Source organism: Culex pipiens, chromosome 3 (assembly GCF_016801865.2).
Source record: "Culex pipiens pallens isolate TS chromosome 3, TS_CPP_V2, whole genome shotgun sequence".
Lineage (NCBI taxonomy): Eukaryota > Metazoa > Arthropoda > Insecta > Diptera > Culicidae > Culex > Culex pipiens.
The window spans coordinates 116984983-117012283 of NC_068939.1; the positions used below are offsets into that span (position 1 = coordinate 116984983).

At 35.8% G+C, this 27301-nt stretch overlaps 1 protein-coding gene across 8 annotated transcripts in view; it reads right to left on the reverse strand.

The window, feature by feature from the left end:
* The window catches only part of LOC120425707 (ras-specific guanine nucleotide-releasing factor 2-like), a 420283-nt gene that overhangs the window by 288249 nt on the left and 104733 nt on the right, over positions 1–27301 (reverse strand). For 6 of the 8 annotated variants that reach the window (XM_052709833.1, XM_052709832.1, XM_052709834.1 and 3 more), the window contains 2 exons: positions 24700–24842; positions 12314–12499 (listed from right to left, as the gene is read on the reverse strand). In XM_052709833.1, the coding sequence (XP_052565793.1) occupies positions 12314–12499; positions 24700–24842 (329 nt within the window). The remainder of the gene's footprint in view (positions 1–12313; positions 12500–24699; positions 24843–27301) is intronic. The other 2 variants (XM_052709837.1, XM_052709838.1) reach the window with 1 other exon arrangement.

Here is a 27301-nt window from a genome sequence, read left to right on the forward strand (position 1 = left end):
TCTCTTCTTTCGCTATTGCCGATGCGTTTGATAACGATCCCTCCGGTGGTACTGGGTGTGGCCGACCACTTTAGAGCTGCGTCGTATTTTTCTGGAACCTCGGGCGAAGAGTTCGGCGGTTTGTAACGGAGGCTACGTCGCCAGATGACGTAACACTGGCTGTGTTTGTTCGATTAAAGAAAGCCTCGAAACTTTTCCGAAACATAATTAAACTTTTGCCTCAAAAATTTTCAAACAGAAAACAACCAAAAGAACAATCAGCATCCTTTTTTTTATTTAATTTGTCTAATTTCCAAACCGTAAAGGGGTGGCCAAAATCCGAAAAAGGGTGTGCCAAATCCCGGAACCCCGTTGCCTGCTGCTGCGGTTGTTGGACTCTTTTTTTCTGGTTGGGGCAGGAGCGGAACCAATCCCAAGTGTAAACTTTGCGGCAAAGACTTTTGGCTAAACTTTTCTTCGCCAGTGTTTTAATTATCCGGCCTTGCTTGGGTCTTGTAGGGTATAGTGAGGGGTGACCTTGCAGTCAGCGTGACGATGAGGGACGTTCAGCCGCAGTTTGAAAGTTCAACTTTAATTATCAGTTCCAGCCGGTGTACTGCAGCAGCAAATCAGTGGGTGATGTGATTGATTATGGGGTTAGAAATTAGAATGGCTAATAATCTTATAAAAAATTATTTTAGATGAAAAATTATGCATTAAAAACATTTTTTAATGATATTTACTTTTATACATGTAGAAAATCGCAAAATTCCATTTTTTTTTAATACCAGATCTATTGAAAAGATGGGTTTCAATCGCTCCTGAAAGTTCGTGAAGATATTTTATTTTTAAACAGAGCAAGAGACAATTTAAGCTCAACATTTTGACATGCGCAAAGCGTGTGAGCGTTTGATTTACGGGTGCCACGATATCTCGAGATAGGAAAAACCAAATGGGCTGAAACTTTGAGTGAAGACTCTCAAGACATATCTCGTGTCCATGGCGAAGTCCGATTTTGAAATATTGCTTTAAAAAAAATCAATACTGTAAAAAAAAAATATCTTATTTTCAAATTAACTTTTTGATAATTCACCAAAATTATGAGCCGATTTGGTCAAATCAGTGTTGAGATATAGTGGCATCCGTTTTTTGAAAATGCTAACTTCAAATAGCTACACCCAAAACTGGGCAGCACTCGTCCTAGAGAATAATGGCTTCGAGTTGAGAGAATAGTGGTACCATTCACGGACACAGAGAACAAAGCTCGAGATGGGCGAGAGAATTATTCCTTCGAGGAGGTTCATTTGCAAAAAAAAAGTTCATCCGTCAAAACAAAAAAACAAAAAGTGTCGACTACGGGAATCGAAGCAAGGACCTTTGACAGACTAACCCAATGACATAACTGGTTCGGCCACCACAGCTTGGTGACTAAAGAGTGGTCAGATGCGTTCTCACCTGAAATCCCTTTGGCCAGTTGTCGCACTTACCGTGAGAAAATAGATAATTTTAACTAAAAGTTGTTTTTTTTTTTTGAATAATTAAACACCTGATTCGATGAAAAAATATTTCAAGAACCGCTTCAAATGATCAAATGATCGGGATTTGTTCATAAATTTCGGAAGTAATATTTTTTTAATACTCAACATTTTCACAAAACTACGTATTTTCGAAGAAAAAACACTCAGAATTTCAGCTTTTACAATATGGGCAATTATTGATCGGGATTTTTTCAAACATTTCTAAAATAATAACACATTTTTTTTAAACTAGAGATTTTCACAAAACTACGTATTTTAGATAATAATCCTATTTTTTCAGTTTTTTTACAATATGGGCCTCAAATGATTGGGTTTTATAGGGTATGTGTCCCTATTTTTGGCCTACTAAACCGAGCGCACTTTTTATTTGATGTATTCTCAAAGGCTGCTATAGGCAGCCTTGCTTGTATTACATAAATAAGTTGGTTTTTAATGCTAATGCTCTTACTTAACCACTTTTTTGACGAAAATACATTATATTTCTGTATAAGCCCGAGAAACTAAAACAGTTTTTGTCCCTATTTTGGGGATATTACTTCTAGCATACGACCTTCTTTGTGCATATTTTCAGCCTACCTTCTGATTGGTTGAAATCTCGAAGCAGTTATCAGTTATTTTAATGATTTGGTATCAGTTTAGTGATTGTTTTTGCAACGGGATTGGGCAACCCACCAAAAAAACATATTGCCGGTGATTGGAGATTCGGGGGACGGCTCTCATTCGTGTGCTGAACGATGAAAGCCGTTAATCTGAGTGTCAACAAGCGGTAAGCAAAAATGGTGAAAATTTTCGACCTTATGGGCAACTAGCGATTTGCCAAGGAAAAAGTGAAGAGTGCTATTTTTATTGCTTCATTTCTAATTTAGGAGGAAAAAGTAAATTATTCTTGCCCACGAAAATGAAGATTATGACTGCACGTATCATTATCATTATCAAGATTTGGTGAAATGCTCAATTTTGTTAAATTAAGTTTGGTAGACCCTAAATAGGTACAAGGCCCAAAATAGAGACAAATACCTTACATTTCGAAAGTAATAACACATTTTTTTGAAACTACTCCAGATATTCACAAAGCTACGTGTTTTTGAAAAAAATACTCCAAATTTCAGTCAGTTCAGTTAAAAACTAAAATTTTGAGTACTTTTTTGAAAATGTGTAGTTTTATGGTTTTTTTTTTGTATTTTCGAAATGCATGAAAAATCCTGATCATTTGATACCCATATTGTAAAACTGAAATTTTATGTTTTGTTTTTGGTAAAAACGTAGTTGTCTTATTTGTTTTAGTATTTTATTTTTTTTTGTATTTTCAAAATGTATGAAAAAACTAGATCATTTGATGCCCATATTATAAAAACTGAAATTTTGAGTTTTTTTTTTTTCAAAAAATACGTAGTTCTTTGAAAATTTTGAGTATTTAATAAAAAAAAATTAACTTTCGAAATGTATGTAAAAATTCCTAACTTCAAAAGTTGCCCAAATTGCAAAAAAAAACCAAAATTTTGAATACTTTAAAAAAAATACGTAATTATGTAAAAATATTTTGCATTTAAAAAAATATTACATTCGAAACTTATGCAAAAATCACGATCATTCGATATTTGTTTTTTTTTTGAGAAACATAGCATTCTCAAAATACTGAAATAGGTAAATTGTGAAAAAAATTCATGTAATTATAACTGCAATGGATAGCTGACATCATCCCGATTCCAAAACACTATAATTTTTTGAAGTTTGGATGATTTTTCATTGGATTATAATCAATGTTTCCCATATCCCATATAGGAGACTTCAAAAAAGTGTCCACGTGGTTTATGGGTGGCCCTCTCGTTGTGGTCGTTCAAAAAGTCATTGGTTCAGATCGCTAAATTAAGTGGAAATGGATTTTCCGAAAAATGGGGAAATTTTGGAGCTTTGGTGTCTTCAAAGTTGAGTTGTTGCTAATAAAGGGGCAATTTTTGATTTGGTTGAAAATAGGAGCGGCCGTGGCTTACTGGTCACGGTGTTCGCTTTGTAAGCGAATGGTCCTGGGTTCGATTCCCATCTGCTCCCAACGAGAAAGTATAGGAAATATAAATCTTGAAACTCTGAACATGAACGAAAAATCAAAGCGACTCGAGTCGGGGTTCGATCCCCCGTCCTTTGGATTGGTAAGCAAAAATGCTAACCACTATGCCTTCGCGACTTGGTGAGCTATGACTGGAATTAGAAATACTGTTACTATCACCCAAGTAACAAATGATATGCTTAGTATTCTTATAAGTTTTTATTAAAGTTTTAAAAAGTGCAATAAAGTATTACAAAGGCTTTGATTAAAACCTACTTGTTTTATGGTCACAAAACTTAATAATAGTTTCAAGATTTCTTCTAGATTATGTTAAGAATTATATATTAGGTTTTAATTTGGTTTTATTCCTTACACTTTAAACTTTCTTCAAGAGGTTGTTTTGTTGCCAAATAACTTTAACGAAGTCTGCCTTAAATCAGTCCCGTCTTCAAAGAGCATTTTTACAATCCTGTAAGACTTAAACTGTCAGTGTCTCTGCAACTTCGTTCGGTGCAGAACGTGAAGCTGTTCCCTAAACAATTATTCATGAATATTCAGTTAGATTATTCATTGCTACGTTCAAAGTGTAATAAAAATGGCTTTTTGTTGTTTCTTATTGTGTTTTAGTTTTGATGAAGAGAATAATATATAATATTTTTCTGAAATAGTTATTGCTGTTGTGTGCCTTGGAATTGGCTCCAAAAAAGTGCTTTTAAAGATTTAGTGAATTTGTTTTCACCTGTCTAAACACATCCGACTCCGCCTGCGGTTCTTACATTGTGGGAAATAATTCTATATCAAAAGATAATAATATGAATTCATTTCCGATAAAGTGTGCAGGTTGATATTTTTTGGGGAACACGTCTGGAGCATCATTTGGAAAGGTCGCAAAAGCATTTTGATAGCTGGAACTGTTTTGCAAATTCTTAAACAACAGGTAACTATTTAACAAATCCCGTAGGGTTAAAAGTTAACCGGGAAGCCAGCTTTGTTTTGTGAAAGTGTTACCTTTTGTATCGAAACTTGTAAAATAGTTCCAGAAGTTAAAATGCTTATCCACCATTTCCCGTGTTGCTAACGACTTTTGAGATTTAACAAGGACTGGCATAAATACTTAAGGTTTATAAAAGGCTATCCATAAAACTTTATATTCCTAAATTAGTCTTCAATAAAACCCATCAGATCTAGTTTTCTGTATTGTTACGCCCAATAATTGACAGTTGCGCTCAAGGTGTCATTTGTGCTATTGTTGCAGTTTTCTGTATTTTTTTGTGAATAACTATTTCAATCAATAATATGGTCTTTTTGTGCTGTCTAATTGTGTAAGTGAAGTGAAAAGTACAAAAACTGCGGTGAATGTTGCGACGATCACTTAACAATAGTGATAATAAGGACAGTGTTTATAAAGCTACACGAATAAAGTTGCGTCAGTTGGTTCTTCATTAAGTGATCTTATGTGTGTTCATGCTGTGTGTTTTTAGAATGAATAAATATCGTTAAAAAGCAAAAAACCTTTCTGTTTTTTTATTCAGTTATTTTGAAATTCAATTTCTCCACCATCGAAGCCGATCTACTTGCACTGAAAAAGTTGCATGCGCTAAGGTCCTGCCATGTGCGATTTAATCTTGTAGAAAACCATGATAAAACATTTTGGTTCTGATTAAAGCCCTTATAAGTATTTTATAAATCTGGTATGTTCTGGCTAGTTTTGAGGCAGAACTGCTCAAGAATGAATAGATTTAAAAAATATTTAATGAAGAGCATTTATACTTATCCAATTTCGCCATATTGCTGAAAGAAGCAAGGGGCAAAAACCGCAGCTATATTGAATTTGGAAGCAACAACAAGCAAAAATTATTAGTTTTTGAAAAAATCTCAACTTTTTTTCAGAGAATTGAAAGTGCTCACACTAATTTTTCGAGCAATCTTTGAAAATTGGTCGATGATTTTTTTTTGGCATAACTGTTGTGGCTTATTATAAGTATAAACTTCAACAAATATTTCTTAGTTACAATAAATAATATTGCCAAATTATTATCTTCTGCCATCAGTAATTGTATTTGCGTATAAGAATAATTTATTTTAATCAAGTAAACTTGTATGTCATTCCCTCTGATATACAACCTTTTGGTTTTACTGCAAAACAAATAAATAAATACTTCATGCTCTGATATAGCATTCAAGAATAATTACACTTCAACAAAACCTTTTTCCAAGCCAAGCAGTTTTAATCTTGTTTTGAAGAGCTCTATAATGTATTTATAAAGCACACATTAAAACTGGTAAGTTTTAACATGCTCCTCAAAAATACTCTTGATAACCTCCTAAAATAGTCCATTTTGGCTTTAATGTTGATTTTACTGATATTTAACTCAGCATGTAGGACCATAAAGCATTTCATTTGAACTTTCTTAAGAATTCTACAGAAACTCTTTGAGACTATTACAAAACTGAAATTGTTACTTGGGTCAACTATATACGCGCTAAATAACGTTTGAATCCGATTGGTCCAAACGTTCTTCAGGGCGGGGCTTGTCGATAAAGCTGAAGTACCTCGCGCTCGGCTAGCCAGCGTAGAAATGGGTCACCAAAGCTCGGCAGAGCTAACACCTTCCAAATGCCTATGCGAGTTATTTGCATGTATAGAATGTCGATCTAAAAATACATGGAAACAACTCAATTTGTAAGAAGCGACCGCGTGGTCCCGTTTGGTTGGTTGCACACACACACACACACACAATTTTTGATTTGGTTGAAAATTAGGGTGGTTCACTATAAGGGAGATTTTGGATATCTTACTTTTCTGGAATATTTTTGGGATTTTTTTGTCTTGTAGATAGTTGTTGGCCTTGCGTATCCAAGCAACTTTGTCGAAGACACCAACATTTTATCTCACAATCTACGCCTTCTATGACCAAATTTAGAGAAAGTATCTCAGCAAAACTCGAAAATCAGTTTTCTGAACGAAGGATTGAGTTTTAGAACAAAGCTTGTGATGTTTCAATGCATTCTATTGCAATGGCGCTCTACAAATGTTAATTAATGGCTGAGCTAGATTAGATTAGATTAAAACAGATTTCTTTTCTCAACTAGGGAGGTTGAAAATATTACGATTTTCAACGATTTTCACAAAAAAACACATTTTTAAAAAAACTCAATATTCAAAGAATCTGTGAAAACTCCTTTATGCTAGTTATTCTTTTTTTATAGTTAAAACTACTTTATTCTAAGTCAAACAAATTACGATCACACCAAATTATCTAAAGCGTCAAAATAAAACAAAATTATCTGTTTGAATGAGTTTAAAATATTTCATTGTACAGTAATCTATTCTCCTTACCCATCATGCTATGCTAACAAAACGATGATGCAATCCGCAATCAATGATTAGATTTTTATGTCTCATTCCAACCTGTACCCAACCCCAGATCTGTCATCTCAATCTCCAGGGACGTGTGGCACAACTCTCGCGATCGTCAGAGTCGTGACAGGAAAAGCGCGGACGAAAAAAAAACGCTCACAATCAATACGCTTTTCTGCTCCAGGGGGAAATCAATTACAGCGGCGCGCCAAGAGAACACGGAAACGGAAACGACTAGTGACCAAAGAAAACACAATTCCGGAGCGTAAAACAAACCCCCGGAAAGCGGAAAAAGTATTTTGTTTTTTTTTGCCGCAAAGAGTGAAAACTGAAATGTTGGAAAACAATTTTCCACTTGCAAAGTGAATCAACAGAGAGAGAGAGAGAGAGAGAGAGAGAGAGAAGAAGGAAAGGAAATGAATGCGCAGAAAAGCGCACACCCGATGCGATGTTCAACATAGTCATAATGATTTTCGAGAAAGTTTGTGAGGCGAAAAAGGGGGATTTCACGAAACAATTGTGGATTGGGATAAAGGGAGAAGCAAAAACTAAGGAGGGAAATTGTTCCGTAAAAGTTTGAATGCGAATAAAAGATCGTTGCTGAAGAAAACAAACTGTAAGCTGTGGTCAACTGGACTGGACTTGCATTTTATTGTTTGTCCAATGTTTTGCGTTTATAATGTATTATTCATTGAATGTAAAATGAAAGGAGCAGTTGCTTTTTTAAATGCAATGCATAATCAACTACTGCAATTTCAATGCTGTCACAATATGGTTCTACCTTTCTGATTATTGTTCTGAAATTATTAATTTCCTAAATTTCGAAAATTAAGTCACTTCATTAATTTGTTTCAAAAATCATTGAAATGTTCAGGTAATCCTTTCCTTGATATTTAAAAAGGAATAATTCAATTATTGACCTCTTTAACAACTAGGACACTTTTACAATCGAATAAAGACTATTTCAAGAACTTAATTTTGGCGATCTGATACATTTGAAATCACTACATGACACTCACTGAATGCACAAAAAAACAGAACCGCTTTGGAATCATTTTGGCCAATTTAAAATGCCAAATTATTTAATTTCAATGCTGGTTTAAAATAAGGTAATTCTCCACCAACTCACACGAAATCGGACAAAGTTGCCCCAACCACTCTTCGAATTTCGTGAATCTTTGCTCTTAGGCGTAAATTTGGTCCCTGATCACGAATCCAAGAGAAGATTCCAAGAGAAGGATCATTTTTTTCTTTTAGAACATTTTTTTTTTTTTTCATTTTAAAATTACGTGTTTTTTTCTAACTTCGAAGGGTTACATTTAAGAGTGTAACAATGTTCTACAGAGTTGTAGAGCAGACAAAAAATTTTGATATATAGACATAAGGGGTTTGCATGTATTCTTCACGAGTTATCAGAATTTTACTAAAAAGTTTTTTGAAAATGTGATAATTTTGACAATTTGTGACCAGTTTTTCGAATTTTTAACCCCAAAAACTCAATCGTGTGCTTTTGAAACTGTTTTTTTTTTGCATAAGAATGACGATTGTTGTGGCTATTTTTTAACTTTTTTGCCTTTCTTACTAAAGAAAGGTATAGGTTTTACTTTAAGGCTAGACGTCATTTCCATCTTCGTAAATATGTCGATTCAGCATGAATTTTAATCCGAAAAATCGTCAAAAAATCACACTGCATTGATCTGCGACGCTTCGTCGCCAAGTTGTCAAATTGAGCTTCGAATACTTACGCTAGAATGCTGGCGCATATATGTTTTGGCTGGACTTATACTCGTTTGTAGTAGCTTGTCTACCGATGTTTCCTTCAACATGTAAGATATCGTAGCTTTTCGGTTTCTTTTGCTCTGTCCGTTTTTGCATAACTGTCCAATGTTTATGCAAAAACTTTTTTGACATAGGACATTCATCCGGGTACAAACAATTTGTTTCCTGTGTGCACTTAAAATCGCCTTTAAGTAGGCTTCATTTTGTCGTGATTTCGTAAGTTTATTTAACAGAGTTCATTGGATTCCAATAGGAGCTTTCGAAGCTTCTAAGCTTTATATCGTTTTCAAAGTTTTTAATGCTCGCGACGCCAATGGCTATCTACCTAAGGTATTGCGATTGAGTGTGTAGTGGTGCGGTTGTAAAAATAGCTATCTCTGACTCTCTCACTTTCGTAGATGCTGAATGGCAAGCTTCCCACTGTGCGGTTAACTCGATTTTGCTTTGCGCCTGCTTTGTTCGGTTTTTGGGCTCGTACCAAAACTTGAAAACCAAAACTGCGGTGTGTGTCGTCACTTGTGGATTGGAAGCTAGCTATGCTAGCGTTTGTCATAAACTCTTGTTTGATTAAGAATTTGTAAGATTAAAAATATTCTATTGGTGAAAATTGCGTTTTCAATTTCTTTTAAAAAACACATCATTAATAATACCTTGCTTTCATCATAAGTTTTTTTGTATCAAGTCGATGTTATGAATTGAAAGAAGTTATATTCTTTAGTAAGAAAGGCTCTATCTCACCCCTGGTGGGATTAAATCGGGGTTTTTGATGAAAAATACGTTTTTTTCGGAATTCTGAGTACGCCATCAAATTGGGCGTCTAATTTTACACAAAAGTCCCTTTGACACCAAATTTCCATCTCTTAATGGTTGCGAGCTACAAAACACTAAAAAACGTGTCTTAGTAAAAAACCCGAAAAATGAAAGGGGTCGTACCGCCCCACCGTCACGAAATATCGAAAAATGGACCTCGGATTCGTGATCAGGAACCAAAATAACCCCTTAGAGCAAATTTTCACGCAAATCGAAGAGGGGTCGGGGCAACTGCTGTGTGAGTTGGCGGAGAATGACCCAAAGCAATGGTCTTCACCCAAAACTCGGCAGCACTCGTCGAGAGAATGATGACCACGAACCGAGAGAATTGTGGTACCACAGCTTAAGATTGCCGAGTGAACTATTCCCTTCGTGTTAATTTCCATAAACAAAATTCATCAATTAAAACAAAAAACAAAAAGTGTCACCTTCGGGAATAGACCCTGGGACCTTTGACAAACTAACTCAATGACATATCTGCTTCGGCCTCTACAGCTTGAAGTGTCAGGCGTGGTCAGAATTCATTGTATGAAACAAGTTAAAAATTCCCTGATTCGTTTAACGAATGAACACATTTGTTTTGATCGATGGACTCGATCAGGAATATTTTTTCTGTGTTTACAAATTTTTCATTCCTCGTTTTATGTTGCCGTCCGTGTCATTTGCATGAAACTATGTCTCAAGAGGCAACTTTTGTCCCTAATCACGCCCTAGTTACATTTTTAAAATTACAGGTTTTTTCAGGGTTCTGAAAACCCTCATCCAACCTAAATAGGCTTTTATGGCCTACTAAAAATATAAAATGTGACTAGGGCGAGCTCAAATTTTCGATATCTCATGACGGAGGGGCGGTACGACCCCTTCCATTTTTGAACATTCAAAAAAAGATGTTTTTTCTATAATTTTCAGCCTGAAATGGTGATCGTTTGGAAATTTGGTGTCCAAAACACTTTTATGTAAAAATGGACTCCCGATGCGATGGCGTACTCAGAATTCCAAAAGAAACGTAATCTACATCGAAAAAAAAAATCTGCCTTTTTTCGTTGTTTGACTGTATTTTTTTATATGTCATTATGTAGGAAATTTAATGTACTTTTGGAATCTGCAACTACTTAAAATGTTTTATTTTTCTATCAAACTCACTGAAGCTCTGCGGATATTTCCCAAGGTCAAAAACGTCGACCTCTTGATCATAACTCCAGAAAGTCCTTGGATGTCTCAGAACATCCCAACACATCAGCAAACTAGTCTACCGTACCCACTGAAGCTATGCGGATATGTTCCGGGGTCAACAACCGTCGACCTCTGACTTGTTACGGTGGTAGACCAACAGATCTTAACTCCAGGCAGTCCTTGGATGTCCCATAGCATCCCAACACAACAGCAAAGCAGTCTACCATATTAACTGAAGCTATGCGGATACATTCCGGGGTCAAAAACCGTCGACTTCTTGCTCGTTAGGGCGGTAGATTCACAGATCTTAACTCTAGAAAGTCTTTGGATGACCCAGGACATCCAAACACATCCCAACACCCCAGCAAAGTAGTCTACCATACTCACTGAAGCTATGCGGATATGTTCCGGGGTCAAAAATCGTCGACCTCTTGCTTGTTACGGCGGTAGACCCACAGATCTTAACTCCAGGGAATTCTTGGATGTCCCAGAACATCTCAACACATCAGCAAAGTAGTCTACCATACTCACTGAAGCTATGCGGATATGTTCCGGGGTCAAAAACCGTCAACCTCTTGCTTGTTACGGCGGTAGACCCACAGATCTTAACTCCAGGGAGTTTTTGGATGACCCAGATCATCCCAATAAGTTGTTACAATAATGATCTGTAGCCTACCACACTCACTGAAGCAGTCTGGATAGGATCCGTTATCAAAATCTTGAAGTTTCTACTTGTTTCTTTGGTAAGCCTGTTGCACAACATTTGCGGAAGTTTCGGATGGACTAGAACATCCCAGGAGTTCCAAAACCATGATAAAATGTTTTAATAACATTTCTTAACAAAATACAATACATACAATGTATCATTTTGAAAATTCTCCGAAAAGTTACTAAATCCCAAATATTCTTAATCTAAGTCATATTTTTAATTTAAGTCATGGACATTCTATTTTTAAGTCATGACTTAAAAAAGTTGCGTAGATCGAGAATCGTTTAAAAAAAGGTGACTTAAAAAAAGAATATGGTGTACTAGCAATAGTGGCCGATAGCTATAAAGTCTACTTCCTTTTTTTTTATTTTCTGCGAAAATATTTTCTTTGCTGTGCTGGACATCGGAATTTCATAGAAAAAAAAATCTAACCCAAACATGCTAAATATAATTATCAATGCAGAAAAATGCATTTTAGATTGTTTTCAGTTGATTAGACTTCTAATTTCATGGACATTTAGAATTTTTCTAATAACTTTCTAGATGTCATACTTGACTTTTTTCAAATACAGAACAACGTAGGTCGTTCAATCGTATCCCGTTTGACCACAGTTTACAGTTTTTATACAATAAAACAAACACACTCAAAACAAAAAAAAAACGAAAATACATCGCATCCTAGCCTTGATGCAGGCACCGCCGGAACCGGCTCTGGCGGCCGCCGGAACAAAAACACGGACACGGAACGAGAGGAAAGAGTAGTAGTAGCGCAGTCGAGAGAAAGAGAGCACAAGATGTCGGGCCAGCCAGGAAACGAGAACAAACACGTCGAACAGGTGGAACAGGTTACATCCGCGCGCTTTGTGGGACGACGACGGACTCTCAACCGTGAAGGTCGAACCGGAAGGTGGGTACATTACCTGCGCTGTGACTGCCGGTACGAGGTGATTACGACGCCGACCTTGCTGGAGCAGTGCGGCACGTGGTCATGCTGCATCGAGGCCCGCGAGGACAGGGTGCTGAGCGAGACGCCGCCGACGGAGCCGCGGGGCGTCGTGAAGATCGACGTGGCCATGTCGTCGTCACTCTCGGAGAAGCGACGCGTGCTAGTGTGTGTGCGCGATCGTGTATGATGCGTGTTTTTTTTATTGTGTGTGTAGTGTGTAGCCGATGAGGGGGTGGAGAAGAAGGGAAGAGAGAAGAAGCGTTTCGTGAGTGGGTTAGTAGCGGCAACTCTGCAAAACAGTTGGTTGGTTGGTGAGGAAAGTTGGAACAAGAAGAAGAATAAAAAAACAATAGTAGAAGAAGGAGAAAAAACAGGAGTTTGAGTGGTAGAAAGAAGCAAAACTGACGATAGCAAACACAGCGGACGGAAATACATTCAGCGGAAGCTGCGAGGAAAACACGACGCGACACAAACGACATTGTTTTGTAAAATGTTTGAAATGTTTGAGAAACAAAGAAGCAACGACTATTACAGCGATACGAAATACTTACTTGAGATTAGGAATAATTATCTGAATTTATAGCTTAAGGAAACATGGAGCAACATTAATGAATACATATAAGAAGAGAAAATACAAACAGAATGATCAAATTGCAGAGGCAAAACGAATACCGTTCAAACTTAAAATAATTTAAAATTGACATTGGTGACATTGGGTCAGAGGGTGTGATTTGGTCATTCAATGTCACCTTTGCTGACAGTATTCAAATTTATTATTAGAAAGTTTGTCAATTTGGTAACAATTTTTCAGTGTTTTAATTTCATAATTCATGATGGCATGACGGCACGTGTACTCTATAAATACAGTCAACTCTTTGCCTGTTGATCTGCTCGATAACCCTTCAAATCAAGGGGCTGGAAACTCTAATATTACTTAGGAATACTTAGTATACTAACGATATTCCAGTATACTTGTTAACATAATAATTATAGCCCAAAGAGTTTCCAACCCCTTGCTTCAAATAACCTTTTTCGTTCTATAATTTGATATCTCCTGCTTTCGACGGCCTCTTCAATATCGACAGAGAAAGATATACCAAATGTATTTTTCAACAGTTAAATAATTTTGGTATCTTCCAGCTTGATTTTCCGGTATTTGAGAAAAATTTATGTATTTTTTTCCTAGCTCAATTTACAATGTTTTTTTTCTGTTTCTCGAACCGGTTGTCAAAACAATTTATGCTGTATATTGTAAAAAAAATTAGTTGTTTTATGTAAAATATTTAAAATCTGAGTCAATCATAATTGACTGCATAAATTCTTGTTTGACCAGTATTGACAAAGGTTAGGTAATAAGCATGGAAAATTTTCTAGTGATTGTTTTGTAAACTTGTTCCGAAAAGGCCCCAGTCTCCACGGGCTGAAGGCCCAGAGATCTCCGCTGGTTGGGGATCGGAGGTAACAACTGTTCAGGGACTGATCTGATCAGTCAGTCTCCACTGGACCACGGTGGCCAACGGTCAGGATGACCGCGCCGCGCCGTATTTTAACACGTTTAGTGTAACTTGTATCGTTTAGTCTAAGTGCTGTAAATAAAGTTGTTATCGTGTACTTTGTGTTTAATGTAACCGCGGGTGTTTCATTTGGCTACGCGATGACCGGAACCAGGGAAGAAGTGGCCTGGAGGCACACAGAAAAAAATAATGTAAATTTGGAAGCTGTAATTTTGGAAGGTTGAATATTACCTCTTTTATGATGTAATTTTACCTCGATTTAGACTGAAAAAGTGACATTACACCAGAAAAGTGGTAAAATTACACATTCCCAGAGGTAAAATTACACCTTTTTTCTGACATAAAAGATGTACCCCTTCCCAGATGTAATATTACCATGATTTTTTTCTGTGCACAACACCACCCCTAAACGGCCCAGAATTCAGCACAACTCCAAGGCAAGCGAACCCCCCCCCCTCCCCTCTGGCGTGTTGGATGCGGACCACCAACACAGCAAAAAATCCGATGGTAAAATCGCATGCAAAAGCATGCACATCACCTTCGTCAAAATAAACACTTAATATTACACAATGCATGTACAATTTTTGTAAACACAAAAAAAAAGTTGCAACCGACGGGATTCAAACCCAGCACCATCAGTAAGGGCTGGCGCCTTAGCCCGCTCGGCCATCAGACCGATGAAAAATGGAAAGGATAAATGCATATGTGAGCTTGACATTTCGGTCAAGTAGGTTTCCCATACTGATGGGCTACATATTTCAGGGTGTAATATTACACAGAATTTCATTAGAAAATGCAAAATTTATTTTATACCCAAGCCTTTTACACGCAACTGGATTACTACTTTATTTGCTGTGAAGCTATCGAAGGAGAGGTCCCAGGTCCGGGATCCGACAGTATGGAAATTGTCCACGATGGGAATGGGAGGTTTGAGATTTCCAAAAAAGTGTCCACGTGGTTAGTTATTCTTCGAGCAAATATTTGTTATTTTTTTTTTGTTATTTGAACAACTAATCTGATCATCCCAATAACAGTTTAAGGTATTCTTCCATAACATTTTTTTTTAAAGTTGTTTTGACTTTCAACCAATATCAGACCAATAACAAAGTGTATTAATAACACTTAAGTGCTAATAACTTTTGATAGGGTTGTCAGATCCTCGATGTTTTATGCTCATTTGAAATGTCTTTCGATTATCTAACTAACTACAGGTCGCATGATGAACCCGGACATCATTTTCATTGAAATATTTGAGATCCGGCCTCCAAAAAGTGTATAAATAACACTAAAGTGCTGATAACTTTAGATAGGGTTGTCAGTTCTTCAGTGTTTTGGGCTCATTGGAAAGGTTTTTTAATACCTTTATGAAAATGATAGATTTTCTTGCAAAAACCAAGGTGGGGGGGTCAAATTAATAAGTTCTTTTTTCGAGGGATTTTATAGCCTTTCCCCAGTAAGGTGAGGAAGGCAAAAATCATAACGATGAATAACAAATCTTGTTATAAAAAACATAAAATGTTATCGGCCTAGTATATTCAAATATCAAAAAATGTTGTTCCTCAGTTATTTCCGTCTGCTCGGGAAAACCACAAATTTTGTAAACCGTTCTCTTTAATTCAATTTTGTAAATCGACTGAACCTATTAAGACAATAGTCCCAAATTGCCCAATATAAAGGCAATATCAAAGATATCCGAATAAAACATGTTAAATCTTTCCCTGTCATATTGAAATAATGAATAAACAATTTTTTTTTTCAGAAACTCTGAATCACATTGGAATAAAATAAAGAAATTGATTAAAATTCAAAGCAAATATTTTTTTTATTACTGGTCATGGTTTCAACATTTTAATGAAAAATATGTTTTAAGTTGAAATACATTATTTGTAAATCTGTGCAGCTTTTTTACAATCATTAGATTTAAAAAATGTTAGAATTCATCAAACCATTTTTAACAGAAAAAAGTTTTTGCTTGCTTTTTATCGAAATTTTACAAAAATTTAAATTTTTTACAGTATTAATCATACTCAAAGTGATTATAAACGCAGGCAAATGCATATTTAATTGTATTTGTTCAGTTGATTGCACTCTAAGTTAACCCTCTACAGCCCAACCCAATTTTGATTTTTGATCATTAAAAAGCATTGAAAAGAAGAACTTTTAAAATTTCTGAAAATATATAGGTTTGAAGTTTTACTTGTTTTAAGTGACTTGACCAATGTTTATAAAAATGTATTTTTAGCGGTTAACTTTTGCTGTATTTTTACTAACATTTCCTATATTTGAAGTAAAAATATATAAATGCAGTAATTTTTCTAGTGTCCCAGACTATGCCTCTACGCATTTTTTACAATTTAAATGATAATGGTGCCATTTTATAGTAGAAATAGTGAAAAACAAGCAAAAAATTGAAAAAGGGACTGTAAAAACATGAAAAAAATAGATAGGCAAAATGTAATGATAAGAGGTGGTAGAATATGCCAAATACTACCAAAAACAAACATAAACTAAACAAGATAAATGCAAATCAAAAAACTAAAAATGAAACAAGAAAAAAAATACAACAAGAGAAGTAAAGTTTTTCATACAACAAAAGAGGGTTAAATAAAAATTTGATTTTTTTTTTAATATTCGTTTCGCCACTGATTTTTCGAGCCAATTGCTACGGCCAAAAAATATTGTTCATGGTTCGATTATTCAAAGTCCCATAAGGCCTATGCAAATATTTATCATACTTTTTGTCCTTCGGCTCTGACCGAGATCGGGGGGGAGCAAGCCATTATCTCAACATTTGAATGAAAATAGTGTTTTGAAATGCATTTTACACTAGTTCAATTGTTTTGCAATCATGAGTTTTCAAGAAATGTAAGACTTTGACGAAAACAAAAATTATATCGAAAAAAACAACTTTTCGCGGTACTGAAAATGGAAAATTTTCAAAAATTCCAAAGATTTGTGAATGTTGAAAAAGGGGAATGCAATTTCAGCTGTTTGAACATACACTTTCATTGAAATTTTGAAGTTTTTGAAGGGGAGACAAAAACTTTAAAAAATATTTGTAACAGCCAAAAAACTTACCGATCCATATACTAAAAAAAATATTGCTGCAATAGAAAATAAGCCGTTTTCAAAGATGGGTAATTCTCCGCCAACTCACACAGCAGTTGCCCCGACCCCTCTTCGATTTGCGTGAAACTTTGTCCTAAGGGGTAACTTTTGTCCCTGATCACGAATCCGAGGTCCGTTTTTTGATATCTCGTGACGGAGGGGCGGTACGACCCCTTCCATTTTTGAACATGTGAAAAAAGAGGTGTTTTTCAATAATTTGCAGCCTGAAACGGTGATGAGATAGAAATTTGGTGTCAAAGGGACTTTTATGTAAAATTAGACGCCCGATTTGATGGCGTACTCAGAATTCCGAAAAAACGTATTTTTCATCGAAAAAAACACTAAAAAAGTTTTAAAAATTCTCCCATTTTCCGTTACTCGACTGTAAAAAATTTTGGAACATGTCATTTTATGGGAAATTTAATGTACTTTTCGAATCTACATTGTCCCAGAAGGGTCATTTTTTCATCTAGAACAAAATTTTTCATTTTAAAATTTCGTGTTTTTTCTAACTTTGCAGGGTTAATTTTTAGAGTGTAACAATGTTCTACAAAGTTGTAGAGCAGACAATTACAAAAATTTTGATATATAGACATAAGGGGTTTGCTAATAAACATCACGAGTTATTGCGATTTTACGAAAAAAAAGTTTTGAAAAAGTTGGTCGTCATCGATCATGGCCATTCATGGTCACCCGCGACAGACACGGACGACGAAACAAAGAGAAACGCAAAAAGTAACTTTTTCAAAACTTTTTTTTGTAAAATCGCGATAACTCGTGATGTTTATTAGCAAACCCCTTATGTCTATATATCAAAATTTTTGTAATTGTCTGCTCTACAACTTTGTAAAACATTGTTACACTCTAAAAAATAACCCTGCAAAGTTAGAAAAAACACGAAATTTTAAAATGAAAAATTTTGTTCTAAATGAAAAAATGACCCTTCTGGGACAATGTAGATTCGAAAAGTACATTAAATTTCCCATAAAATGACATGTTCCAAAATTTTTTACAGTCGAGTAACGGAAAATGGGAGAATTTTTAAAACTTTTTTAGTGTTTTTTTCGATGAAAAATACGTTTTTTCGGAATTCTGAGTACGCCATCAAATCGGGCGTCTAATTTTACATAAAAGTCCCTTTGACACCAAATTTCTATCTCATCACCGTTTCAGGCTGCAAATTATTGAAAAACACCTCATTTTTCGCATGTTCAAAAATGGAAGGGGTCGTACCGCCCCTCCGTCACGAGATATCAAAAAACGGACCTCGGTTTCGTGATCAGGGACAAAAGTTACCCCTTAGGACAAAGTTTCACGCAAATCGAAGAGGGGTCGGGGCAACTTTTCCCGATTTCGTGTGAGTTGGTAGAGAATTACCCAGATAATAATGGAACTTACAAGGTTTCAACTCACTCGAATCAAAACGAGCAAAAGAAATATTGTTTACTGCAGCGATCTGTGGAATTGGCGCGTACGTCAATCCGTTTTTGCCATATTTAGAACAGGTGTTTGGTCTTTGTGATCAAGAAGCTCAAATTTAGATACTTTATCCACTCAAGTCAAAAGTTACCAATAAAGCAATCGGTTTGGAATTATGGATCTGCTCTAAGTTAAATCAACGCAAATATGTAAAACTTTGCTAGAATTACGATGTACAATTGCTCTATAGATAGCTTGCTAATGCAAACCTTATACTGATTTTGCTGGTACGCTTTTGGGTAATTCTCCGCCAACTCACACAGCAGTTGCCCCGACCCCTCTTCGATTTGCGTGAAACTTTGTCCTAAGGGGTAACTTTTGTCCCTGATCACGAATCCGAGGTCCGTTTTTTGATATCTCGTGACGGAGGGGCGGTACGACCCCTTCCATTTTTGAACATGTGAAAAAAGAGGTGTTTTTCAATAATTTGCAGCCTCAAACGGTGATGAGATAGAAATTTGGTGTCAAAGGGACTTTTGTGTAAAATTAGACGCCCGATTTGATGGCGTACTCAGAATTCCGAATAAACGTATTTTTCATCGAAAAAAACACTAAAAAAGTTTTAAAAATTCTCTCATTTTCCGTTACTCGACTGTAAAAATTTTTGGAACATGTCATTTTATGGGAAATTTAATGTACTTTTCGAATCTACATTGTCCCAGAAGGGTCATTTTTTCATTTAGAACAAAATTTTTCATTTTAAAATTTCGTGTTTTTTCAAACTTTGCAGGGTTATTTTTTAGAGTGTAACAATGTTCTACAAAGTTGTAGAGCAGACAATTACAAAAATTTTGATATATAGACATAAGGGGTTTGCTTATAAACATCACGAGTTATCGCGATTTTACGAAAAAAAGTTTTGAAAAAGTTGGTCGTCATCGATCATGGCCGTTCATGGTCACCCGCGACAGACACGGACGACGAAACAAAGAGAAACGCAAAAAGTAACTTTTTCAAAACTTTTTTTCGTAAAATCGCGATAACTCGTGATGTTTATAAGCAAACCCCTTATGTCTATATATCAAAATTTTTGTAATTGTCTGCTCTACAACTTTGTAGACCATTGTTACACTCTAAAAAATAACCCTGCAAAGTTAGAAAAAACACGAAATTTTAAAATGAAAATTTTTGTTCTAAATGAAAAAATGACCCTTCTGGGACAATGTAGATTCGAAAAGTACATTAAATTTCCCATAAAATGACATGTTCCAAATTTTTTTACAGTCGAGTAACGGAAAATGGGAGAATTTTTAAAACTTTTTTAGTGTTTTTTTCGATGAAAAATACGTTTATTCGGAATTCTGAGTACGCCATCAAATCGGGCGTCTAATTTTACATAAAAGTCCCTTTGACACCAAATTTCTATCTCATCACCGTTTCAGGCTGCAAATTGTTGAAAAACTCCTTTTTTTTCGCATGTTCAAAAATGGAAGGGGTCGTACCGCCCCTCCGTCACGAGATATCAAAAAACGGACCTCGGTTTCGTGATCAGGGACAAAAGTTACCCCTTAGGACAAAGTTTCACGCAAATCGAAGAGGGGTCGGGGCAACTTTTCCCGATTTCGTGTGAGTTGGTAGAGAATTACCCTTTTGTGTGATGAATTTTCAGATTTGAATATCAACTCATTCTTATTTGTTAGCTAGAAGATTTTGCACCATGAAATTAGAAATTAGAACTTCAGGTTAGGCCAAAATGCATCCAATCACAAGTTAATTCAATTTCAGCCTCCGTTACGCATCAACACTTCCAGCAGTGGGACCTTAAATGTTTAATACGGCATCGACGCGTCAACCAGATGTTCGAGCTCGAGCATAAAATACATGTTTTAGAACTCTGCTGCAAAGCCGGTCTCCGTGAAATGACCCCCGGCCAGGGCCGCCTGGTGTCGGACTCGGAATCATTGCCACCGAGGGAAATCAAAGACAACAATCGAAAAGGAAACGGATAATACCCATAAATCACATCCCGGCCAGGCATTGTCCGTCCGCAGGCCCTCCTGGCAGAACCAAGAATCATCTTTGTCATCGTCGTCGTCGTCGGTGACAACCGTCCGAAGGCTTAGAGTTAGAGGTGAGGACAGCTGAGGAGAGGAAGAGACCCAAATGTTGCCGGCCATTAGCCGGAGCCGGAGTTAGGTTCTGGACCATAACCCGGGAGTGGTGGCCAGTCGAATGTGACGATGTGTTTGATTTATTACTTAAAACAATAATTTTATGAGCCTCGGGGGTGGCGTCCAACGCAGTGACGAACGGTCCAAAGACACCCCCTCTCCCTGAAGCACGCACTCGGAACGGAAAACGGCGTAGGAAAGCTCTCGTTTTACGATATCAAACCCATCATCATTTGTGGTCGTTAGCGGAAATATATTGTGATTTTGAGCGTCCTAAGCAAACAATTTGTTTGGATAGGGAGTGAACATAAGGCAACTGGCGACATTTGAAAATATCACATTTACAAAATAGAGATGGTGCAAAAAATTTGTTTATATTTTATACGGATCCGAACGAAGTTTCATAAAAATATCATATAGGTGGTTATAAATAAAAACAGGGTTGCCAGATCTTCAAACATTTTGATACTTTTCGAAGGTCTTTCTTTACCCATCTAAATAAAGTCAAATAATGCACCCGAACTTAGTTGCCATACAGATGAATGAAATACGGGTTCTAAAAGTATCGTATAGTAGAATAACATTTCGTCGCCATCGTGCTAACTTGTCGTACGTGCATTTTGGGCCAAATTGAGTTAAGAACGCCATTTTGTGCAGCTCACCTTTTGACCTTCACAGATCCCCAAAATTCGATTTCAATCCTGAGATATTCAACAAAAACCGAAAAAACTCCGTGCATTTTTGTCACTTTACATATGAAAGTAGTTTCAATCTTGTCGTGCTATCTTGTCACTCCATGAAAATTGATGTAAGTGCGACAAAAGGCCAAAGGAACTTCAGGCCAGGAAAGTCAGGATGCGTTTGTCACACGTACAAGCTAGACTACCGTAAACATTTGTAATTATAACTCGGGACTCCAGCAACCAACTTCAACCAAACTTTGGGACAATGCACAGAATGGTGAGCCAAACAAAACGTGTTTGTTATTGTTTACATTGCGTGCTCTCGTTTTTGAATATTCAAGGTCAAACATTAAAACGCGTTTTTCTCGGAACGTCAAAATGGCGGGTGCGACAAGATAGCACGACAACGTCGATTTATAGAACTTATTTTTTTGTATTTTGATTTTTTAAAGTTTATATGCAAACATTTTTTTTGGTGGGAAATTGACTACGACAATTCAAACTGTTTTCCAATTCGAAATTAATTTTATCGTGAAAATCATGCGACACTAACTTTTCTGTAAATAAAGTTAACAAACTCTTAAAAAAATTCAAAACCTCTTTTCAACATCTTCTTCAGGTTTAAAAACTTATTTATTTAGCTCATTATGAGTCCATGCCGTTCCGTTAATATTTAATGTAGCGATTCCGGGATAGGTTTGAGAGAAAAATGATGTTGTTATAAATTCGGTTTCTGCGGGTTTATGTGATTAGTTGACATAGACACCCAAAATATGTCCAAAATTCGATATTTTGACACTTTGGCTAAACTCAAGCTTGAATATTAATTTTAATTACAGCAATTCCATTTGAAAAGAGGCAATCAGGCTTAAAAATTTTCTTGGGGGTTATGTGGGTGACCTACACCGTGCTAAGGTGGTCCAAAAACGGCCAAATTCGTCAATTCTCGCAAAAACCACATTTTTCAAAAAATCATAACTCCGCATCATTACAATCGATTTTAGTTGTCTTGGACGGAAATGAAAGGCGATTAGTAAGCCTTTCAAGGAAAAATAATTTGAGATCCAAAAAAACAGTCAAACATTCGAAAAAGTCGTATGAAAACTTCATATAGCGTTTTGACCGTGTTTGGACTAATGAGAATATATTTGAAAGCATTCTTGTCGGTTTTCTCGCAAAATTTCACATATCTTATCAATTGGGCGTCTTCCATAAAGTACGTACGCTCTTAGGGGGGGGGGGGGGGATTACCGTAAGTGAGACAAGATGTGACGAAGGGGGGATTTGCGAGACTGTGACGTCATGCCAGGTTTTTTTATGATTGCATAATATTAATTTGAAATACAGTGAACTCTCTTGTTCTCGATATTTAAGGGACCGTCGGGAGCGGGAGTTATCAAATTATAGAACGAAAACTCAAAGCAAACTATTTGATGAGATTGAAAAATGTATTGACAGCTTGAGCAATATTAATAATGATTTAACTTTTTTTCATATTAAAATTGCCAAAAATACCAAAATACCAAATTATGCTCATAACTGAATCATAATATTTTTTTCAGTGTAGTATGTAGTCTACTAAATTAGCTTATATCTGTAACTTCACAAGGATTGGACTTAGGACAATGATCAATATAGAGACTTTTATTTAAAATTGTCTGGAGAATCGACTCTCGTGTCTAGTTTTTGAAAATTTTGACGTTTAGAGCACTTTTCAAAAAAAAATAATAGAATCGAATAGCAACACTTTTCAAAATAAATGCCGAAAAGTTCTACTTTTCAGCACTCAAATGGTTGAACTTTTCAGCACTTGTTTCGAAAAGTAACACTTTTCAACATTTTTTTTTATTTAAACGATTTATTGACGAAATATATGAAAATTTGACTTAAAATTTCACTCAGTGTGTGTTTTTTTTTGAATTGCAAAAAATGTTGTATGGAACTGGTTGCAAAAGTTGATTTTTTCAGCACTCTTCGTATTTATCCAACTCGGTGAACCTCGTTGGATAAATGTACGACTCGTGCTGAAAAATCCTCTTTTTGCAACTTGTTGCATAAACTACTATTATATTATTTTGTTTAGGCATTTTTAAATCGAAAATTTTCGATTGCAAATCTTCGTCAACAGATTTTTCAAATTTCAAAAACGACGCGCAAAACCAAAAGTTGTGTCCTTTAATTACAAAAATTTTGGTACCCAAACATGTATAGGTCGTCACTACTTTTTTTAAGTTATCGCAGTTTGACTGAAAAAAGTTGATTTTGTTTCGTTTTTGTCATTTTCCTGGTTTTGCGCGAGGCACGTCAAAAATCTAGTTTTTATTTTCAAAAGAACAAATCTTTGAAAGGTTCGATTGGACATCGCCAATTATTTGATATGTTATGAGAAATTTTCCGAGAAATCCGATGAAAATATATTCAGACATAGGAGCAGCTCTCTACGAAATTGGTATTTTTTTTCTAAATTTAAATCTTGTACTTTTTAATGCGGTTGAAACTTTTTTGGTACCTTCGGTATGCTCAAACGAAGCCATTTTCCATCATTAGTTTGTCCACATAATTTTCCATACAATTTCAGAAGCTTTCCAAACAAAAAAGATATATGAAAATTCAAAAATCTGTATCTTTTGAAGAATTTTTTGATCGATTTGGTGGCTTCGGCAAAGATAAGGCCTACACTGAAAAAAATGATACACGGTAAAAAAGTTTCAGCCAGATTAAAAAATACAAAAAAAAAATCACCGAAATCTCAGAGAATTGCGCATTGGACCAGACACGGTCAAAATGCCATTTTATGTTTTCATACGACTTTTTCTAGTGTTTGGCTGTTCTTTTGGATCTCAAATTATTTTCTTGAAAGGCAAACTAATCACCTTTCATTTTCGTCTGAAACAGATAAAATCGAGAAATGATCGAGTATCGAGTAATGATTTTTGAATAATCTAGCACGATGTAGGTCACCCTAACGACCAAAAAAAATACAGTTCAAATTATTTCGGCTAAGGAACCCAGAAAAAATTTCACCCCGATCAAATGGAATTGCTGAATACATGTGTTGTGATTTTATGATACTTCATGAATTTGTAAGTGGTAATTTAAACTTATTATGTTTTCTTTCAATATCAACCACACATTCAACCACACACATATATATCGCATCAAAAAGGTTGAAATTACTTCTTGGACACGAATTACTATTTGATCACTTACTATTTGATCGGCCCATGCAGTAATTTCATCATACAAATAATTAGAAATAATCCCATGCAATTTATTAAACAAGCAGATTAAAATATTGAATAATGAAGTCCAAAAGTACAAATACAAAAAAAAGATAAAACGTTAAACACATCTCTAGTGACAGAAAAGTGAGCGCCAGCAGTGCTGCCAGTTGGGCAGACAAGCAAGCCCCATAACATAAAGTAGTAAATTTGCCCTTTAAAAAGTGGTGAGTTGTGCGCTTACCTCGACGAGTCGCGCTCTCGCTGGGGCGTTCCGAAGAGGCTTTTCCGCTGGCGTTCCGGCGTTTTCGGGGCGGAGAACTTTCGCGTGGCCAGCCGGGGGCTGCTGATTTGTGGTTGTTGCTGCTGCTGTTGCTTTTCACTGCCCTGCTCACCAGCAGGAGGAGGACGATCCACAAGTTGCACAGGCAGATAAGTAGAATGGATAGATGATGGAATCACAAATCAAATCGGGATGATAAATTTGGCTCAGCCGTGGCTGTTTCGGATTGGTTGCGGAGAAGAGGGAGGAAAGTGCTGAGGACTAGGCCAGCGAGGGGGGCCGTAAATCATACTCATAGTCAAGGCAAACATCTACCCTGAGGAGTGATAAATACCTTTGAAGAGAAGAAAGAAAACTATGAGAAGTGGCCAAAATATTAGGTTATAGAGCATTACTTTTGCCGACAAGGCTAAAGTGGTATTTAAAGCAATTTCAGATGAAACTGATTTTAGATATTCAGAATCGTTGATTTTAACTCTTAGATTGTCTGATGTTAAAAGCATCAAGTTATTGGTAAAAATTTGTTAAAGCAGTTGTGCAGAATTGAAATAAAATCTTCCTAAATATAGAAGTGAATGAACATTGATGAAAAATATCTGGATAATAACTTAAAGCAGGTGAGATATATTATCACCTCACAACGACTCTAAATTAAATCAAATTTGCAATCAAACAGTACTTCAGTGAAATTTAGATAAAGAGTACCGCTTCAAGTTATAGCCATTTTTAGGATAGTTTTTTTTTGAAAATAGTTGAAGTTATTTTTTTTTTAATTAGTGCACATATTTGCCCACATTTCAAAAAAACAATTTTTGAAAAGCTGAAATAATTTACTATATTTCGAATTTTTAGCTCTGTTGATATGACCCTTAGTTGCTGAGATATTGTCATGCAAAAATTTGAAAACAGGAAAATTGATGGTTTCTTAGTCTAACTCAAACAACCCACCATTTTCTAATGTCGATTTCTCAGCAACTAATGGTCCGATCCACAATGTTAAAATATGAAACATTCGTGAAAGTTTACGATCTTTTCAAAAACAATGCTTTTTAAAACAATACTAACACTTCAAAAGCGTGTTAAATTAAATGTTTGGCCCTTTTGAAATATTAGTCTTGAATTAAATTTGTCAAATTTGTATGGAAAATTATATGATAACTAATGATGCAACTAATGGATTCTTTGGGCATACCGAAGGCACCAAAAAATGTTTCCGCCGGATTAAAAAATACAAAAATTAAAATTAAGAAAAAAAGATTTCGCAGGCAACTGCTGTGCTATTGAATATCAATCTAACAGTAACAGTTGCCAAGATATCACCATTTGAATAAAGAGTGCTTACTAGACGACACTGAGAAAAATCAACCTTTATAAAATTTTAAAAACTTTGAGAGGCTATGTTTCAGCAATTAGTAATCTGATCCTAACACAGTTCGAAATTTTTGCCTTTCTTACTAAAGAAAGGTATAAAGTTGGCTTTTGGCTCCGACTCAAAAACAAGCTTCATTATCAAATCATTTCATTTGAAAAATCTACAAAAAAAATCATGGACGATCGATTTTCTACGCCCGATCGATTGACAATGGCAGAATTGGTCTATCTCCAATATCCGAATTTCGGGGATCAATTTGCCGTAGAGCACGCGTGACGTCCGTGAGTGGTAAAAAGTGCTCAATTTTGTGGTAGGGGGTTTCTCAGAGCCCACATTATGGATTTAAGCTCTCTTGGGTGCATTTGAAAGGGGATGTGCTGATCCTGAACCAGTTCCATAACAAATTTGAATTATTCCATTTTTTTAGGAGACTAGGAGTATGTTTTCAACTGATCAGGTGGTTTCCAAATAAAAATTCAGTCTAAAATTGAAAAATTGAAATCGTTTATTTATCCGAAAAATTGCATTTTCGAGCCCTACATCCTCCCAAATTGTCATCCATGCCGGTAATGTGGTTCTTGATTTACAACTGTTGGACTAATTTACTGTGAGGGGAAAAAAACCCTAAAAAAGGTAAAAATATTTTTTTCATTAAATTCCAAAACTGGTCCTTTGGCATTTTAGTTAATTTTTTTCTCCATATCATAATCTAGACCATAATCGAGCTTCTGAAACAAATTTGACCTCAATCGGATTTACCGTTCAGATTTTAGAAATTGTCCCTTCTTGCCTATCTTACTAAAGAAAGGCATAGGCTTTGCTTTTGGCTCCGACTCAAAATCAAGCTTCTTCACCAAATCAATTCTCGAGAAATATTAATTGGAAAAAAATTGCAAAAACTCATGGACGATCGATTTTCGTCGCCTCGTCGACAAGTTGTCAAGTTGAGCTTAACATGAGCAACTCTCTACGAAATCGGCCGGTTTCGACCATTTTTATTTTTTGTATTTTTTTATTTGACTTAAACTTTGTGGAGGCCTTCCCTATGACCAAATAAGCTATTTTGCGTCATTGGTTCACCCATACAAGTCTCCATACAATTTTGGCTGCTGTCCTTACAAAAATGGTATGTAAATATTCAAACAGCTGTAACTGTTTTAGGGGACAAAAATCCGCAACTTTTGAGCCATA